General features: G+C 36.1%; 1 protein-coding gene across 4 annotated transcripts in view; it reads right to left on the reverse strand.

Annotated features, from left to right (window-relative positions):
- The window catches only part of RNF13 (ring finger protein 13), a 138,614-nt gene that overhangs the window by 17,348 nt on the left and 100,341 nt on the right, over positions 1–20,925 (reverse strand). For all 4 annotated transcript variants that reach the window (XM_033855324.2, XM_019934338.3, XM_019934339.3 and 1 more), the window contains one exon: positions 12,896–12,989. In XM_033855324.2, coding sequence (XP_033711215.1) covers positions 12,896–12,989 — 94 coding nt within the window. The remainder of the gene's footprint in view (positions 1–12,895; positions 12,990–20,925) is intronic.

A 20,925-nucleotide genomic window follows, 5' to 3' on the forward strand; every position in this document is an offset into this window, starting at 1 on the left:
GGGGCAGAATAAAAAGCCCAGAAATAGAGCCACATAAATACAGTCAACTGCTCTTTGACAACAGAGCAAGAAAGGATAATCTTTTTAAAAATGGTGCCAGAACAACGAGGCATACCAAAAAAATTCATCTAGATAAAAGAGAACTTTAGGGCTTCCCTGGTGGCGCAGTGGTTGAGAGTCCGCCTGCCAATGCAGGGGACACAGGTTTGTGCCCTGGTCTGGGAAGATCCCACATGCTGCAGAGCGGCTGGGCCCGTGAGCCATGGCCGCTGAGCCTGCGCGTCCGGAGCCTGTGCTCCGCAATGGAAGAAGAGGCCACAACAGTGAGAGGCCTGTGTACCGCGAAAAAAAAAAAAAAAAAAAAAAAAGAATCCACCTGCCAATGCAGGGGACACAGGTTCGATCCCTGGTCCAGTAAGATCCCACATGCTGTGGAACAACTAAGCCCGTGCACCACAACTACTGAGCCTGAGCTCTAGAGCCCATGAGCCACAACTACTGAACCCGTGTGCCACAACTATGGAAGCCCGCATGCCACAACTACTGAAGCCCGTGCACCTAGAGCCCATGCTCTGCAACAAGAGAAGCCACGGCAATGAGAAGTCCGTGCACCGCAAAGAAGAGTAGCCCCCACTCGCCACAACTAGAGAAAGCCTGCACGCAGCAACAAAGACCCAACACAGCCAAAAAAAATAAAATTTTAAAAATTCACCTTTAAAAAAATAAGAGAGAACTTTATCATTGTGATAAATGGCATTTTTTCATTTTTCTCATACTGAATATAGTTCCCTATGTTATACAGTAAATCCTTGTTGCTTATCTATTTTATGTACAGTAGTTTGTATCCGATAATCCCATACTCCTAATTCCCTCCCTCCTCTCCCTTTGGTAACCAGAAGTATGCTTTTTATGTCTGTGACTCTGTTTTGTATATAGATTCATTTGTATTATTTTTTAGATTCCACATATAAGTGATATCATATGATATTTGTCTTTCTCTGCCTTACTTCACTTAGTATGATATTCTCTAGGTCCATCCATGTTGCTGCAAATGGCAATAGTTCATTGTTTTTTCATGGCTCAGTAATATTCCATTGTATACATACACCACATCTTCTTTATCCATTCATCTGCTGAAGGACACTTAAGTTACTTCCATATCTTGGTTATTGTAAATAGTGCTGCTATGAACACTGAGGTACATGTACATTTTTGAATTAGAGTCTTCGTCTTTTCTAGATATATGCCCAGGAGTGGGATTGCTGGATCATATGGTAGCTCTATTTTTAGTTTTTTAAGGAATCTCCATACTGTTTTCCATAGTGGTTGTACCAATTTACCTTCCCACCAACAGTGTAGGAGGGTTCCTTTTTCTCCCCTGCCAGCATTTATTATTTGTAGACTTTTTGATGATGGCCATTCTGACTGGTGTGAGGTGATAACTCATTGTGGTTTTGATTTGCATTTCTCTAATAATCAGCGATGTTGAGTATCTTTTCATGTGCCTGTTGGTCATCTGTTATATCTTCTTTGGAGAAATGTCTATTTAGGTCTTCTGCCCATTTTTTCATTGGATAAATGGCATTTTTGAAAATTATACAACTAACATCATACTCAATGGTGAAAAACTGAAAGCTTTCCTCCTAAGATCTGGAACAAGATAAGGGCGCATGATTTCACCACTGCTATTCAACACTGTACTGGAGGTTCTACCCAGAGAAATTCACAATGAAAGGAAATAAAAGGAATCCAAAATTGTAAAGGAAAAAGTAAAACTATGTATATTCGCAGACGACATAATCCTATGTATGGAAAATCTCAATGAATCCACAAGAAACCTACTAGAGCTAATAAATTCAGCTAAGTTGCAGGTTACAAAATCAACATATCAGTTGGGTTTCTATACACCAGCAATATACAATCCAAAAAGAAAATTAAGAAATTAATTCCATTTGCAATAGCATCTAAAAGAATAAAATACGTAGGAAAAAAATCTATTAACAAAGGAGGTGATAAGACTTATATACTGAAAACTGTAAGACACTGACGGAAGCCACTAAAGAAGACCTAAATAAATAGAAAGACATCCCATTTTCATGGATTGGAAGATGTAATATTGTTAAAGTTTCAATCCTACCCTAAGCAATCTACAAGTTCAACACAATCCCTGTCAAAATTCCTACAGCCTTTTTTGCAGAAATGGAAAGCTCAAACCTCAAATTCAGATGGAATTCGCAAGGGATCCTAAATAGCCAAAACAATCTTGGAAAATAAAGAACAAGGTTGGAAAACTCATACTTGCCAATTTCAAAATGTAGTGCAAATCCAGAGTAATCAAAACAGCATGGTACTGGCATAAGGACAGACATAGAGATCAATGGAACAGATTTGAGAGTCTAGAAATAAACCCATTCATCTATGGCCAATATTTTTGACAAGGGTAAAAGACCATTCAATGAAGAAAGAATAGTCATTTCAACAAATGGGGCTTGGACAATTGCATTTCCACATGCAAAAGAATAAAGTTGAAGCCCTACCTCACACTATATATTAAAATTAACTCAAAACTGATCAAAGACCTAGTATGGGCTAAAACCATAAAACTCTTAAAAGAAAACATAGGGGTAAATCTTCATGAGCTTGGAATTGGCAATGTATTCTTTTTTTTATTTTCTTTTATTTTATATACAGCAGGTTCTTATTATCTATTTTATGGCAATGTCTTTTTTTTTTAACAGATCTTTATTGGAGTATAACTGCTTCACAATACTGTGTTAGTTTCTGTTGCACAACAAAGCAAATCAGCCATATGCATACACATGTCCCTATATCACCTCGCTCTTCAGCCTCCTTCCCACCCTCCCTATCCCACCCCTCTAGGTGGTCACACAGCACTGAGCTGGTCTCCCTGTGCTATGCTGCTGCTTCCCACCAGCCAACTATTTTACATTCGGTAGTGTATATATTGTCGATGCTACTCTCACTTTGCCCCAGCCTTCCCCTCCCAGCCCATGTCAGGTCCATTTTCTATGTCTATCTCTTTATTCCTGCCCTGCAACTAGGTTCGTCAGTACCATGTTTTGGGGGTTTTTTTTAGATTCCATATATATGTGTTAGCATAGGGTATTTGTTTTCTCTTTCTGACTTACTTCACTCTGTATGACAGACTCTAGGCCCATCCACCTCACTACAAATAACTCAGTTTCGTTCCTTTTTATGGCTGAGTAATATTCCATTGTATATATGTGCCACATCTTCTTTATCCATTCATCTGTCGATGGACACTTAGGTTGCTTCCATGTCCTGGCTACTGTAAATAGTGCTGCAATGAACATTGTGGTACATGTCTCTTTTTGAATTATGGTTTTCTCAGGGTATATGCCCAGTAGTGGGATTGCTGGGTCATAAGGTAGTTCTATTTTTAGTTTTTTAAGGAACCTCCATACTGTTTTCCACTGTTCACAGCCATTGCACTGTCTTACATTCCCAGCAACAATGCACAAGGGTTCTTATTCTTCCACATCGTTGTCAATGTTCTTTGAAGCACAAAACCTTTTAATTATGATGAAGTCCAAATTCTCTATTCTTTTTTTGTTCATGCTCTTGGTGTCATAATTAAGAATACACTGTGGAACAGTATGGCAGTTTCTCAAAAAGTTAAACACAGAATTGCCATATGATCCAGCAATAGCTCTCTTAGGTACTTACTCAAAAAATGAATGCAGGAACTCAAATATACTTCTACACCAATTTTCAGTGTTATTCACAATGGCCAAAAGGTGGAAGTAACTCAAGTGTCCATCAGCAGATAAATGGATATACAAAATGTGGTAAATTCATACAATGGAATATTATTCAGTCATAAAAAGCAATGAAGTTCTGATACATGCTACAACATGGGTAATCCTTGAAAACATTATGCTAAATGATATAAACTAGACATAAAAGGACAAATATTGCATGATTCCACTTACAAGAAATATCTAGAATAGGCAAATTTGTAGTGACAGAAAGTAGACTAGAGGTTATCAGAGACTGGTGGGAGGTGGGAACAGGAAGAAATTGTTTCAGAGGTACAGAGTTTCCAGAATGATGAAAAAGTTTTAGAAATAGATAGTGGTGATATCTGCAAAAACACTGTGATTGTAATTAATACCATTGAATTGTACCCTTAAGATGGTTAAAATGACAAATTTTATGTTATATACATACTTTACCAGAATAAAAAGAAATATCAAAAAAAGAATCTGGACATAGATGTTACACCATTCCCAAAAATTAACTCAAAATGGATCATAGACCTAAACGGAAAAGGCAAAACTCTAAAACTTCTAGAACATAACAGAAAATCTAGGTGACCTTGAATTTGACAGTGAGTTTTCTTTTAAAATATTTTTCAACTTTATTGAGGTATAATCTACATACAAGAAACTGCACCCATTTAAAGTATACAATTCTATGAATTTTCACAGATATGTACACCTGAGAAACCATGTCCACAATCAAGATACAGAACATTTCCATCACCCCCCAAAAGTTTCCTTGTACTCCCTGTGCAATCAATCAATCTCTCTCTCCACCCCTGGGCTCCAGGTAACCAGTGATCTGCTTTCTGTCACCATAGATTAGTTTGCATTTTTTGGAATTTTATATAAATGGAATCATGCAGTATGTGCTTTTTGTGTCTGGTACATAATCATCTGATTGTTTCTTCTTAGACCTATTAACATAGAGAATTATGCTGATGATTTTTCCTAATATCAAGCCATACTTCTATTCCCAGAACGAGTCCCATTTGGTCACTGACAGTGAGTTTTTAGGTACAACACCAGAAGAATGAACCATGAAAGAAAAAAGCCGATAGGAGGGACTTCATTAAAATCAAAAACTTCTTTGAGAAAGACATTGTTCGAGATTGAAAAAACAAGCCACACACTGGGAAAAAATGTTTGCAAAATACATATCGGATAAAGACTTGGTATCCAAAATATACAAAGAATTCTTAAAACTCAAACAAGAAAACAACCTGTCTTAGTCCATTTGGGCTGCCGTAACAGATACCATGGACTGGGTGGTTTAAACAACAAACATTGACTCCCCACAGTTCTGAAGGCTAGGGAATCCAAGATTAAGGGGTTGGCCAATTTGGTTCCTGGTGATCGCTCTCTTCCTGATTTGCAGATGTCTGCCTTCTTGCTGTATCCTCACATGAGGGAGAGATCATGTCTCTTGTGTCTCTTCAAGTACGAAGGCACTTAATCCCATGCATGAGGGCCTCATCCTCATGACCTAATGACTTCCCAAAGGCCCCTACCTCCAAATATCATCACACTGGGGATTATGGCTCTAACATATGAATCTTGGAGGAATACAAACATTCAGTCAAGTGTACAACCCAATTAAAACGTGAGTAAAAGATCTCATCAAAGAAGATATACAGATGGCAAACACAAATAAGCATATGAAAAGCTGCACAACATTGTATGTATGAGATACCACTACACACCTACTAGAATGGCTACAATACAAAACACTGACCACACCAAACGCTGGGGAGGATGTGCAGCAACAGAACTCTCAGTTATTTCTGGTGGGAGAGCAAAATGGTACAGCTACTTCGGAAGACAGTTTAGCGTTTTCTTACAAAGCCACACAGTGTCTTACCTCATGATCCAGCTATCATGCTCCTTGCTGTTTACCCAAATGTGTTGAAAACTTATGTCCACACAAAAACATGCACACAAAAGTTTACTGCAGCTTGATTCTTAACAGCCAAAACCTGGAAGCAACTAAGATGTTCTTCCATAGACAATATGGAATAAACATACTTTGGTACAGACATACAATGAAGTATTATTCAGCAACAAAAAGAAATAACCTATCAAGCTACAAAAAGTCACGGAGGAGCCTTAAATGCATATTTGCTATTCCAACTATATGACAGTCTGCAACAGGTAAAACTATAGAGACAGTAAAAGATGAGCGGTCGCCAGTGGTTTGTGGGAAGGAAAGAGAAAGGGATGAATAGATGGGGCACAGGGGATTTTCAGAGCAGTGAAACTATTCTATATGATATGGCAGATACATGACATTACACATTTGTGAAAATGCACAGAATTGTACAATGCAAAGAGGGAACTCTAATGCAGATTATGTACTTTAGTTAATAATATTTCAATATTTATTCATCATTTGTAACAAATGTACCACACAAGTGAAAGATGATAATATTAGGAGTATTTTAAGAGGGGAGGGGCATATAAAAGCTCTCTATACTTTCTGCTCAATTTTTCTGTAAACCTAAAACTGCTCTAAAAATAAAATCTGTTAAAAAACAAAAATGTTTTTTAACAAAAGGCAGGGGCACTGTGTTATTCTAAATGTCAATGTCACAAAAGACAAAGGCTGAATAAAAAGTCCAGATTAAAGAAATCCAAAGAAATATGATAACTACATGCAATAAGTGATACTAGATTGGATACTATACTGGAAGAAAAATTATTATAAAGGAACCTATTGGAACAACTGACAAAACTAGAAAAAGGAATGAATTAGATTAAAATCGTCCATCAACAAATTTCCTGAAGTTGGTGACTTACGTGCAGTACCACAAAAGAATCTCATTATTCTTAAGAAATACACATGAAAATATTTAGACATAAAGGATCATGATGCATATAACTTACTCTCAAATTATTTAGACGAAAAATTTTATATACATACATACATACGTAAAGAAGGAGAGCAAAAATGATAAAGCAATAGGTTGCCTCCAAAAACTCATGTCCACTTGGAACCTGTGAATGTACCTTATTTGGATATAGGTTCCTTCCAGATGTAATCAAGTTAAGATGAGGTTACAATGGATTTGGGTGTTCTTATAAGAAATGGAAATTTAGACACACATATATATACAGGGAAAAAAGCCATGTGAAGATGGAGGCAGAGATTGGAGTTACGCTGCCACAAGTCAAGGAAAGCCAAGGATTGCCAGCAACCACCAGAAACAAGGAAGAGGCAAGGAAGACTCCTTCCCTAGATTAGGAACAAAACAACCCTGCCAACACCTTGAGTTTGGAATTCTAGCTTCTAGAAATGTGAGAAAATAAATTTCTATTGTTTTAAGCCACCTAGTTTGTGGTACTTTGTTATAGCAACCCTATGGAAGCTAATATAGTAAGTAATAGGTAAATCTGGGTAAAGGGTATATGGGTGTTTTTGGACAATTCATGCAAAGTTTTTTTGTCCTCTTAACAAACTCTTTCTCAGAACAAAAGTTTTTTAACTTTGAAGCAAAGTTTTTCTAAGTTTGAAATTATTTCCCAAAAGGTTAAAGACAAATACAACCAAGGACTTGAACAGACATTTCTACAAAGAAGACAAATGGCCAATAAGCACATGAAAACATGCTTAACATCATTAATCATTAGGGAGATTCAAAGCAAAACCACAATGAGATACCATTGGCAAGGATGTAGAAAAACTGGAACTCTTGTGCAGTGCTGGTGGGAATGTAAAATGATGCAGCCACTATGGAAAATGGTATGGTGTTCCTCAAAAAATTAAACAGAGAATTACCATTTAATCCAGCAATTCCACTTCTGGATATATACCCAAAAGAATTGAAAGCAGAGACTCAGACAGATATTTGTACCTCTATGTTTATAGCAGCATTATTCACAATAGCACCCAGGTATCTAGCAACACATGAATGGATAAACAGTATGTGGTATATGCATAGAATATTATGAATATTACTCAGCCTTAAGGAAAGAAATTCTGACACATAATACAACACGGATAAACCTTGAGGACACTATGCTAAGTGAAATAAGCCAATCACTTATTATTTTACTTACATAACATACCTATAAAAGTCAAATTCATAGAGATAGAAAGCAGAATGATAGTTGCCATGGGCTGGTGGGAGGGGAAAATGGAGTTATTGTTTACTGGGTGCAGAGTTTCAGTTTGGGAGGGTGGAAAAGTTCTGGAGATGGATGGTGGTGATGACTGCACAACAATATGAATATAGTTAATGTCACTGAACTTTACACTTAAAAATGGTTACAGTAGTAACTTTTATGTTATGTCTATTGTACTACAACAAATACAATAGTTGTATGTATATGTTTAGAGGTATGGTGGCCTTGACAAGCTGATTTTAAATTTACATGGAAATTCAAAGTGTCAAAAATAACTAAAAATTGTTGAAGAAGAGCAAGGGGGGAGGACTAACTTGATCAGATATCAACATTTACCATAAACCTACAGTAACTGAGATAGTGTGGTATTGGTATAAGGACAAACAACAAGACCAACAGAAGTCCAGAAACAAACTCACACACAAGACCAACAGAAGTCCAGAAACAAACTCACACACCTCTGACTGCGTCAGAGGTGACCAACACTGTGAACAGTTTATTTTTAATACTTAGCTCTGGGACAACTGGATATCCTTATACAAAATATCAAATTGGAAATAACTTAAATTGGGCCTCCATTTTACATAATCAATTTAGGTAGACTAAATACCCAAACATGAAAGGCAAAACTATAAAGCTTTCAGAAGATAATATAATATCTATGTGACCTTAGCGTATGGAAGAAGTTCTTTTAAAACATGCAAAAACACTACCATAAAAGAACTTTAGGGGACTTCCCTGGTCGTGCAGTGGTTAAGAATCTGCTTGCCAATGCAGGGGACACAGGTTCGATCCCTGGTCCAGGAACATCCCACATGCCGCAGAGCAACTAAGCCCGTGCACCACAACTACAGAGCCTGCACTCTAGACCCCGCAAGCCACAACTACTGAGACCACGTGCCACAACTACTGACGCCCGCGCACCTAGATCCCATGCTCTGCAACAAGAGAAGCCATCGCAACGAGAAGCCCGCGCACACCAACAAAGACTAGCCCTCGCTTGCCGCAACTAGAGAAAGCCTGCACACAGCAACAAACACCCAACGCAGCCAAAAATAAATAAATATATATATTAAAAAAGAACTTTAGTCCTATGAAAACATAAGCGACAAACTAGAAGACAGTTAAGACACAAAAAATCAGTGAAGAACTGATTCACCACACACCACAACTCCAGGGTGGGTTTGTGAGAACATCTGAAGAATTCCTCCTACATGTAAAAAGCAGGGGAGGATAACCCAACAGGAAAATGACATGAAAGGTGCTTCACGGAAGTGAAAATCTAGCTAGTAAATAAAAATATAAACAGGCACGTTATAACCTCACAGACGAGAAGGGAAATGTAAATTAAAACCACTATGAGCTATCTTTATAAACCCATTGGATTGACTAAAATTTAAAGGGCTGTCAGTACAAAATATTGGTACATATGTGGGACAACAGGAACTCCTATACACTATTGATGGGAATATAAACTGGTACCATCATCACTTTGAAAAAAACTTGGTATTATCCAATAAAACTGAAGACATGTATATCCTAAGCCAGCTAATCTACTTCTAGGTATATACTCTAAAGAAATTCATGCTCATATACACCAGAATATATGTACAAGAATGTTCTTAAAAGTATGGTCTGTAATGGCCCCAAACTGGGGAAACAAAACAGAACATTGAATATCAACTATACTTCAATAAAAAATAAATAAAAAACAAAACAAAAAACCCCAATGTGTATTAATAGTAAAAAGGATAAATAATATATTTATACAAAGAAATAAAAGTGAATGAACTACATATACATGTAATAAAGTGGGTTAATTTCACCAAAAAAACTGTTAATAAAACAGGTAAGGGGCTTCCCTGGTGGTGCAGTGGTTGAGAGTCCGCCTGCCGATGCAGGGGACATGGGTTGGACCAGGGGACATGCCCTGGTCCAAGAAGATCCCACATGCCGCGGAGCAGCTGGGCCCGTGAGCCATGGCCGCTGAGCCTGCGTGTCTGGAGCCTGTGCTCCGCAACGGGAGAGGCCACAACAGTGAGAGGCCCGTGTACCGAAAAAAAAAAAAAAAAAAAAGAGGTAAGGCCAAAAACACAATTCAAAAATAGGAAAAATTAAATCATATTGTTTTGGAATCCATACATAGGTGACAAAACTTAAGATAAAGGCAATGAAATGATTGTCATAAGCCAGCATAGTGATTACTTCCAGTGAGGAGGAAAGGATTACAATCTAGAAGGGGACACAGTAGTTTCTGCGATGTTAGTAATGTTCTGTTTCTTGAATTGGATGGTTCCAGAAAAATGTCTTATGTACTTTTCTGTATACATGTCATACTTCACATTTTTTAAAAAATGTGAAGGTATGGTAAGGATAAACACCATACAGATGAACATGGCTAGAGAAAAACACACAGTTATGCTGATTGGTTCATAACTATGAACCTGAAAGGGAGGTTCAGGCTCCCAGGCAATGTTTTATATTTCCCTAGTCCATCTGCCCATCTACTCTCCCAGAATAACATTTTATACCTTTCTGTTCTTAAACCTCCAAAATCTCCTCCCCCATCCTCAGCTTTCAGTTGATGATTGTGTTTCCTACTTCATTGAGAACAACGGAAGTAAAGAATATTTCCACAGCCTGACCACCATAAACACTACCAGGATGTTGCACCCACATATTCTACTTTCCCTTAGCTCAACTCTCCATGCTCCTATCTAAGGCCAATCCACCTATTTGTACACCAGATCCCATGCCTTCTTGCCTTCACAAAGACATTATTATAGCAATTCTCCCATCTATCACCTACGTCATCAATTTCCTTCAGCAATATGCTATTATTTCTTAATGAAACTTCCCTTACCAGCTACTACACTATTTCTTTACTCCCCTTTGTAGTTAAGTTTCTTGAAAAAGTTGTCTATAGTTACTGTTCCTCTCCTTCCATTCTCAAACCCACCACAATCAGGTTTTTGGACGGACCACTCTGTCAAAACTGTACATCATGATAATAACTTCTAATGGTCAATTAGTTCTCATCTTACTTATCTATCAGGAACATTTGACACAAGTTATCTATCACTCCTTGCTCCTTAGAGATTTGCATCACTTGGTTTCTGGTAAACCACTCCTTCTGATTTTCCTCTGTATAACTTAGTCACCCCTTCTCAGTCTCCACTGCTGATTCCTCTTCTTCCTTACTCCATGTTGGGATGCCCCAATATGTCTTTAGTATTCTGTCCATCCATACTCATTCTCTTGGTAATCTTACCCAGTCTTATGATTTAAATACATCTTTTTATATCAATACTTCCAGTTCAGACCTCTCTCTTAAACTCCAGTCTCATTTAAATGTCTAGTGAACATGTGAAATTCCACATGTCCAACACTGATTTCCCAAATTTCCTCCCCAAACCTGCTCCACCATCCTTATTTCTATTTAAGGCAATGCCATCCTTCCAGTCACTGAGACCACAAAATCTGGAGTCATCCTTGTTTCCTCTCCCCATAACTAGTCCATCAATAAATCCAGTACATTCCATCTTACAAATGTATCTAGAATCTAAGATTTCTTCACTCCCTCTACTGTTGCCACTCCAGTCCAAGCCACATGCATCTTTCACTTGGATTACTGTGACGGCCCCCATCTGGTCTCTGCTTACACCCCGACCCTCTGCATCCTATTCTTAACATAGCAGCAAGAAAGGCCCACTCAACTTTTAATTTAGATCTTATCTTTTCTCTGCTCAAAATCCTACAACGGCTACTTACCTTACTCAGAAGAAAAGCCAACTATGCACGCCCTTTTTAGCCTAGGACAATATCAACATCATTTATTTTACTCTTTTTTTCCCCCTGGTTTTAGGAAACATAAAAATTAACATACAAAATGGAGCCTAAAAAAGTGATTCCTAAAGCCAGTCCTCAAATTGGTTTATGAATAACTTTTACTTAATCCGCACTGTATGATGATAGCACACTGCATTTTTACGAATGTTGTTATTTATTTTTTAACGTGTGATTTTCCTATTTATTTGTTTTTATATTTTTCATAAAATATGGTTATTATAAATGGTAGGTTTTTTAAACATTTTGTTACTTGGAAAAATAAAAAATTTGCAGAACTAAGTTTTTTTTATTGAAGTATATTGAAGTATATATTGAAGTTTATTGAAGTATATTTTATTGAAGTTACAGAATTAAGTTTTAATGCCTTCTCTACTTCTCCTTTCCACTCTCTATGCATTTTCTCTGCTGAATTAAAAAACAGAACATTTTTACTTGTATAGAAATTGAAAATTCTGGGGACTACTGGCCAAAAAGATTTAATAAGCATGTACCTACACTAAAAGCTCACCAAGCATAAGCAGGAGAAACTACATTGGCTAAAGTATTAGACCCATGCCCCTCCCCAGCTCTGTTAGTGCTGGCTGTGAGACATTAAATTTTTTGCCTTTCTGACCCACTATTTCCTCATATATAATGCCCATTATAGTACCCATTTCACAGAAATATGAAAATTAAATGAGATGATACATTTACAATATATTGACACATAATAGCTATCTACTGTGTTTAGTTAACACAACACTATAAACTATGTGTTTAATTACTGCAATGTTAATACAGTGGTGGTGTAGGATGGGAGAGAGAGTGGGAGCAGACCACCCTGGTGGAGATAAGTATTTTACCTACTGATGTTTAGAACTTCTGGCACATGGGGATAATAAAAAGCATTTTGGTCAGTTTCACTATTGTTTTTAAATTCTCTGAAGACCATGTACCCCCTTCTTGCCTTCACCAGGATAAACCACAGCAAAAGACCATCTTCCACATTCACTCATTCATTATTAACTGAGTGTTAGGCATAGGGTATGGCAAGGACTCAGAAGGTTGCATTAGAGTATAATCACCATGTACTATTAAATAAACTAAGGGTTTTTATTTAGAAAATAAAAATATTCACTTACCTTTTTTGAATTTATGTATAGGGAGTTTCTTAAGTTGATCTTTACGAAGTCTGTTTCTTCTAGCTCTATGTCTATCCTGGACAAATTTTGTGATCTAAAAATAAAAGAGAAAAAAAAGGGAGTCAGATATTAAACATGCAAATAGAAAATGACCATTAAAATAACAAATGTCTTTTATGTTTCTAGATAGCTGCTACAAATCAATTCAATTTATTTAAACCCTAGTCATGAGACTATTAATTAAAATATCCATGATTAGTTATCATTAGTGATTAGTTAGCCCATAAATTACCCTTTGAATTTTTATTCAATGACCTAAATTATCTTTAATTTACTCTGACAAAAACATTATAAATAACATGTAACTATTTGTTGGAAAAATATAAATGGTAGATTCCAGGTTACAAAGATCAAAAATGGGGGGGTTGGAATTTCTGTAAGTTACAAACTGATAAAATTTTCAAACATAACATGCACTAAAGCTGCACTTTCAGTGGTTCTAGCAGCAAAATGGACATAACTAATACAGAACACCTGTACTATAAATATTCAGAAATATCAGATAAAATATACAAAATATTTTAAAGTATAAATTGCTATCCTTGCAAGAATAAAAAGGAAGTCCATGGGACCAGAACCAAATGCCACAAACGAAGTCCATAAAAGAAAATCTTGACAAATTTGACTACATCAATGTTAAGGACTTCTGTCCCCAAAAGATACTGTTTAAAGATAAAAGACAGTTCACAGACTGGCAGAAAATATCTGCAAATTGCATATCTCATAAGGGATTTCTATCCAGAATACATAATGAATTCAAAATTCAATAATAAGAAAACAAGCAACCCAAGAGAAAAAAATGGGCAGAATATCTGAATATACACTTTGCTACTGAAGATATACAGATGGCAAATAAGCACATGAAGAGATGTTCAACATAATTAGTCAGGAGAAAAATGAAAATTCAAATCACAAATACCACTATATACCTATTAAAATGATTAAAATGAAAAAGACTGACTATACCAAGTGTTGGCAGGGAAGTAGAAGAACTGGCACTCTGATACACTACTGAAAGGATTGTAAAATGGTACAACCACTTTGGAAAATAGTTTGGTGGTTTCTTATAAATTTAAACACATATTTACCAAAAGACCTAATCATCCCACTCCTACTTATATTTAGTGAATAGAAATGAAAGTGTATATCCATATAACAACTTATATACAAATGTACAAAAAAGTCTATGTCAGCTTTATTTGTAATAGCCAAAAACGAGACACAACCCAAATGTTCATCAGCGGGTATGTGTATAAACAAAACGGTGGTATAGTCATACAATGGAATACAATTTGGCAATAAAAAGTAATGAATATCAATATATTCAATAACATATATGAATCTCAAAATAATTATTCTGAGAGAAGGAAGGCAGACACAAAAGAGTATGTAATTTATGATTCCCTGTATATAAAGTGGTAGAAAATGCACATTAATCTACAGTGACCAAAACCAGAGCTGTGGTTGCCCAGCAATGGTGTGGGGGGAGACATGAAGGAAAAATTTGGAAGAGGTGAAAGGGAGTGATTATCACAGAGTATGAGGAAACTTTTTGAGTTGATCCGATATTTTATTATCTTAATTGCGGTGGTGGTTTCTCAGGTATACATACGTATGTTAAAACTTACCAAACTGTACAATTTAAATGTGCAGTTTATTAATATATTAATCAGTAGATGTTTATTTTAAAAATTTAATAGTAACCACCAGAAAAAAACAATATAAGCTTTCAAACTAGTAGGAAAAAGGGAGAAAGGGAGACAGAAAGAGAAAAAAAGTTGAGTAATCCAAATCTGTATAGTAGAAAAAAAAATAGAATAAGAAGTAAACAATAGAAATTAGTCCAAATCACAAAAATGCAAATGGGGTAAATTCACCAGTTTTTTTTTAAAAGAGTATATCATATTGGATAAAGAAAAAATTCCAACCATTCACAACACACAAGATTAAAACTTAATGACACATTAAGACAAAAGTAAAGGTAAAAAATACAGGGACAGATAAAATTATATCATGACAGTACTAAGTAAAAGTTGGCATATAAAGTAAAACAGGATATAAGACGAAAATCATTAGGAAATAGTTATCACAATGATAAAAAGGACACTTCACCTAAAAAATAACAAAATTACGGGAGAAATACACAAATTCACAAGCTCAGTAATTTCTAGATTAAGCAGACCAAAAAAAAAAAAGTAAAGACCACAGACCTATGATGCCCAATATGGTAGCCATTATATACATGTAGCTACTGAGCACTTGAAATGCGGCTGGTCTCAATTGAGATTTGCTGTAAAAGTATAAAATACACACCAGTTTGCAAAGACTTAGTACAAAAAGAATAAAACATATTTTATAATTATTTATATTAACTGAATGTTGAAATACATTTTAGATTTATTAAGTTAAATAAATACAGTATTTAAGTTAACCTCACCGAAATATCTCCTTTTACCGTTTTTAATTTGGCTACCAGAAAACTTTAAATTACAGTAAATGTGGCTCACAACATCGTTCTATTGCACAGCACTGCTTTAGAAAACAGAGGAGTGCGAAAAACCATGGACAATTGCAATTGAACAGTTCTGTGAATATACTGAAAACCACTGAACTATATCATTTAAATGGGTCAATTTTATATTATGTGAATTATATCTCAATAAAAATGTCTTTAAAATAATATAAAAGAAAGAAAAAAAAGACTGAACAAGACAAATACCCAAGCTCAAACTAATGGACATATATAAAACTTTGGACCCTTGTCACATATATGGTAGGGAATGTTTACAAAATTTAACCACAATTACCATGTCTCTTCACCACCTGGATTCTAAATAACTTGAAAATAAGATCATGAACTGGCAGATGGAAGCAGGTGGAGCACCTAACTCGGTGAAGAAAGAAACAGAACCTTCTCCTTAACCACTGAATTAGACTGCCTTACCCACCCAGATATAGACAAAGACAACCAGGAATGGCGTAGGCCTTTCCCTCACCCTCCCCTAGCACTGCAGGACCAGTCCTGGAGGAGCTGAAGACAGGTTCACCTCAAGAGAAAGATGAAGCTGAGCCAGCATGCCCTAATTTATTCTTCCCAAATGTACCACACAGATAAGGTACTTCATCTCTCCTAAGACCAACTGAGTAGAAGAGTAGGGAAGGGCTAGGAGTATTAGTAGCTGAGTTTCCCATTCACATGGATGGATACATCAAAAGTGGTAAAGAAATATCCCATATAACTGAAAAAAATTTTCTCAATTTAAACCAAATTAAAATAAAAATATTCCTTAACAAAAGTAATGAGTTACATACAGCTAAAGTGATTGTTAAAGAGAAATTTATAACCTAAAGGCATATACTATAAAGAAAAATGAATAAGTATTTAGCTGATCAAGCTAGAAAAAGAAAAGCATCGTATCCAAAACAAGTAGATGAAAGAAAATAATACTGCCAAGAGCAGAAATTCATGAGATAGATTAAAAAGGAGAGTAAATACATTAGAATATAAGTCCTACTGGAATATAAAATACTTGACATCAGGGATGTTTCCCCATTTTGTTCACTGAGGAAACTTAACACCCTAGAGCAGTGCCTAGGTTCAGAGGTGCAGAATAAATATTTGTTGAATGAAAGAAAAAAAAGAAAATCTCAAAGTCCACTTCTCTGAAAGACAAACTTTATTTTATGAATTTTATTTTATTTTTATACAGCAGGTTCTTACTAGTCATCAATTTTATACACATCAGTGTATACATGTCAATCTCAATTGCCCAATTCATCACACCACAATCCCCACTGCGCCGTGGCTTTCCCCCCTTGGTGTCCATACATTTGTTCTCTACATCTGTTACTCAACCTCTGCCCTGAAAACCGGTTCATCTGTACCATTTTTCTAGGTTCCACATACATGCGTTAATATACGATATTTGTCTTTCTCTTTCTGACTTACTTCACTCTGTGTGACAGTCTCTAGATCCATCCACGTCTCAACAAATGACTCAGTTTCGTTCCTTTTTATGGCTGAGTAACTTCTTTATCCATTTATCCACAACTTCTTTATCCATTCATATGTCAAGGTGCATTCAGGTTACTTCCATGACCTGGCTATTGTAAATAGTGCTGCAATGAACACTGGGGTGCATGTGTCTTTCTGAATTATGGTTTTCTCTGGATATATGCCCAGTAGTGGGACTGCTGGATCATATGGTAATTCTATTTTCAGTTTTTTAAGAAACCTCCATACTGTTCTCCATAGTGACTGTATCAATTTACATTCCCAGCAACACTGCAAGAGAGTTCCCTTTTCTCCACACCCTCTCCAGCATTTGTTGTTTGTAGATTTTCTGATGACGCCCATTCTAACTGGTGTGAGGTGATACCTCACTGTAGTTTTGATTTGCATTTCTCTAATGATTAGTGATGTTGAGCTTTTCATGTGCTTCTTGGCCATCTTATGTCTCTCTGGAGATTTTCTACTTAGCTCTTCTGCCCACTTTTGGATTGGGTTGTTTGTTTTTTTAATATTGAGCTGCATGAGCTGTTTATATATTTTGGAGATTAATCCTATGTCCGTTGATTCGTTTGCAAATATTTTCTCCCATTCTGAGGGTTGTCTTTTCGTCTTGTTTACGGCTTCCTTTGCTGTGCAAAAGTTTTGAAGTTTCATTAGGTCCCATTTGTTTATCTTTGTTTTTATTTCTATTACCCTAGGAGGTGGATCAAAAAATATCTTGCTGTGATTTATGTCAAAGAGTTTCCTTCCTATGTTTTCCTCTAAGAGTTTTAGAGTGTCTGGTCTTACATTTAGGTCTCGAATCCATTTTGAGTTTATTTTTGTGTATTGTGTTAGAGAGTGTTCTAATTTCATTCTTTTACATGTAGCTGTCCAGTTTTCCCAGCACCATTATTGAAGAGGCTGTCTATTCTCCATTGTATATCCTTGCCTCCTCTGTCATAGATTAGTTGACCATAGGTTCGTGGGTTTATCTCTGGGCTTTTTATCTTGTTCCATTGATCTATGTTTCTGTTTTTGTGCCAGTATGGTATCGTCTTGATTACTGCAGCTTTGTAGTATAGTCTGAAGTCAGGGAGTCTGATTCCTCCAGCTCCGTTTTTTTCCAATACTGCTTTGGCTATTCTGGGTCTTTTGTGTCTCCATACAAATTTTAAGAGTTTTGTTCTAGTTCCGTAAAAAATGCCATTGGTAATTTGATAGGGATTGCATTGAATCTGTAGATTGCTTTGGGTAGTATAGTCACTTTCACAATATTGATTCTTCCAATCCAACAACATAGTATATCTCTCCATCTGTTGGTATCATATTTAATTTCTTTCAACAGTGTCTTATAGTTTTCTGCATACAGGTCTTTTGTCTCCTTAGGTAGGTTTATTCCTAGGTATTTTATTCTTTTTGTTGCAATGGTAAATGGGAGTGTTTTCTTAATTTGTCTTTCAGATTTTTCATCATTAGTGTATAAGAATGCAAGATATTTCTGTGAATTAATTTTGTGTCCTGCAACTTTACCAGATTCATTGATTAGCTCTAGTAGTTTCCTGGTGGCATCTTTAGGATTCTCTATGTATAGTATCATGTCACCTGCAAACAGTGACAGTTTTACATCTTCTTTTCCAATTTGTGTTCCTTTTGCTTCTTTTTCTTCTCTGATTGCTGTGGCTAGGACTTCCAAAACTATGTTGAATAATAGTGGTGAGAGTGGACATCCTTGTCTTGTTCCTGATCTTAGAGGAAATGCTTTCAGTTTTTCACCACTGAGAATGATGTTTGCTGTGGGTTTATCGTATATAGCCTTTATTATGTTGAGGTAGGCTCCCTCTATGCCCACTCTCTGGAGAGTTTTTATGATGAATCGGTGTTGAATTTTGTCAAAAGCTTTTTCTGCATCTACTGAGATGATCATATGGTTTTTATTCTTCAATTTGTTAATATCATGTATCACATTGATTGATTTGCATATATTGAAGAATCCTTGCATCCCTGGGTTAAATCCCACTTGATCATGGTGTATGATGCTTTTAATGTGTTGTTGGATTCTGTTTGCTAGTATTTTGTTGAGGATTTTTGCATCTATATTCATGAGTGATACTGGTCTGTAGCTTTCTTTGTTTGTAGTATCTTTGTCTGGTATTGGTATCAGGGTGATGGTGGCCTCATAGAATGAGTTTGGGAGTGTTCCTTCCTCTGCAATTTTTTGGAAGAGTTTGAGAAGGATGGGTGTTAGCTCTTCTCTAAATGTTTGATAGAATTCACCTGTGAAGCCATCTGGTCCTGGATTTTTGTTTGTTGGAAGATTTTTAATCACAGTTTCAATTTCATTACTTGTGACTGGTCTGTTCATATTTTCTCTTCCTTCCTTGGTCATTCTTGGAAGGTTATACCTTTCTAAGAATTTGTCCATATCTTCCAGGTTGTCCATTTTATTGGCACAGAATTGCTTGTAGTAGTCTCTTAGGATGCTTTGTATTTCTTCAGTGTCTGTTGTAACTTATCCTTTTTCATTTCTAATTTTATTGATTTGAGTCCTCTCCCTCTTTTTCTTGATGAGTCTGGCTAATGGTTTATTAATTTTGTTTATCATCTTAAAGAACCAGCTTTTAGTTTTATTGATCTTTGCTACTGTTTTGTTTCTGTTTCATTTTTTTCTGCTCTGATCTTTATGATTTCTTTCCTTCTGCTAACTTTGGGTTTTGTTTGTTCTTTCTCTAGTTCCTTTAGGTGCAAGATTAGATTGTTTGAGACTTTTCTTGTTTCTTGAGGTAGGCTTGTATAGCTGTAAACTTCCCTCTTAGAACTGCTTTTGCTGCATCCCATAGGTTTTGGATCGTCGTGTTTTCATTGTCATTTGTCTCTAGGTATTTTCTGACTTCCTCTTTGATTTCCTCAGTGCTCTCTTGGTTATTTATTGACGTATTGTTTAGCCTCCATGTGCTTGTGGTTTTTTTATGTTTTTCTCCCTGTAATTCATTTCTAATCTCATAGTGTTGTGGTCAGAAAAGATGCTTGGTATGATTTCAATTTTCTTAAATTTACTGAGGCTTGATTTGTGACCCAAGATGTGGTCTATCCTGGAGAATGTTCTGTGCGCACTTGAAAAGAAAGTGTAATCTGCTGTCTTTGGATGGAATGTCCTATAAATATCAATTAACTCTATCTGGTCTGTTGTGTCATTTAAAGCTTCTATTTCCTTATTTATTTTCATTTTGGATGATCTGTCCATGGGTGTAAGTGAGGTGTTAAAGTCCCCCACTATTACTGTGTTACTGTCGATTTCCTCTTTTAGAGCTGTTAGCAGTTGCCTTACGTATTAAGGTCCTCCTATGTTGGGTGCATATAAATTTATCATTGTTATATCTTCTTCTTGGATTGATCCCTTGATCATTATGCAGTGTCCTTCCTTGTCTCTTGTAGCATTGTTTATTTTAAAGTCTATTTTATCTGATATGAGTATTTCTACTCCAGCTTTCTTTTGATTTCCATGTGCATGGAATATATTTTTTCCATCGCCTCATTTTCAGTCTGTATGTGTCCCTAGGTCTGACGTGGGTCTCTTTTAGACAGCATACATATAGGTCTTGTTTTTGTATCCATTCAGCAAGCCTGTGTCTTTTGGTTAGAGCATTTAATGCATTCACGTTTAAGGTAATTATCGATATGTATGTTCCTATGACCATTTTCTTGTTTTGGGTTTGTTTTTGTAGGTCCTTTTCTTGTCCTGTGTTTCCCACTTAGAGAAGTTCCTTTAGCATTTGTTGTAGAGCTGGTTTGGTGGTGCTAAATTCTCTTTGATTTTGCTTGTCTGTAAAGCTTTTGATTTCTCCATCGAATCTGAATGAGATCCATGAAGGGTAGAGTAATCTTGGTTGTAGGTCTTCCCTTTCATCACTTTAAGTATATCATGCCACTCCCTTCTGGCTTGTAGAGTTTCTGCTGAGAAATCAGCTGTTAACCTTAT

The sequence above is a fragment of the Tursiops truncatus genome, chromosome 4 (assembly GCF_011762595.2).
Source record: "Tursiops truncatus isolate mTurTru1 chromosome 4, mTurTru1.mat.Y, whole genome shotgun sequence".
NCBI classification, from domain to species: Eukaryota; Metazoa; Chordata; class Mammalia; order Artiodactyla; family Delphinidae; genus Tursiops; species Tursiops truncatus.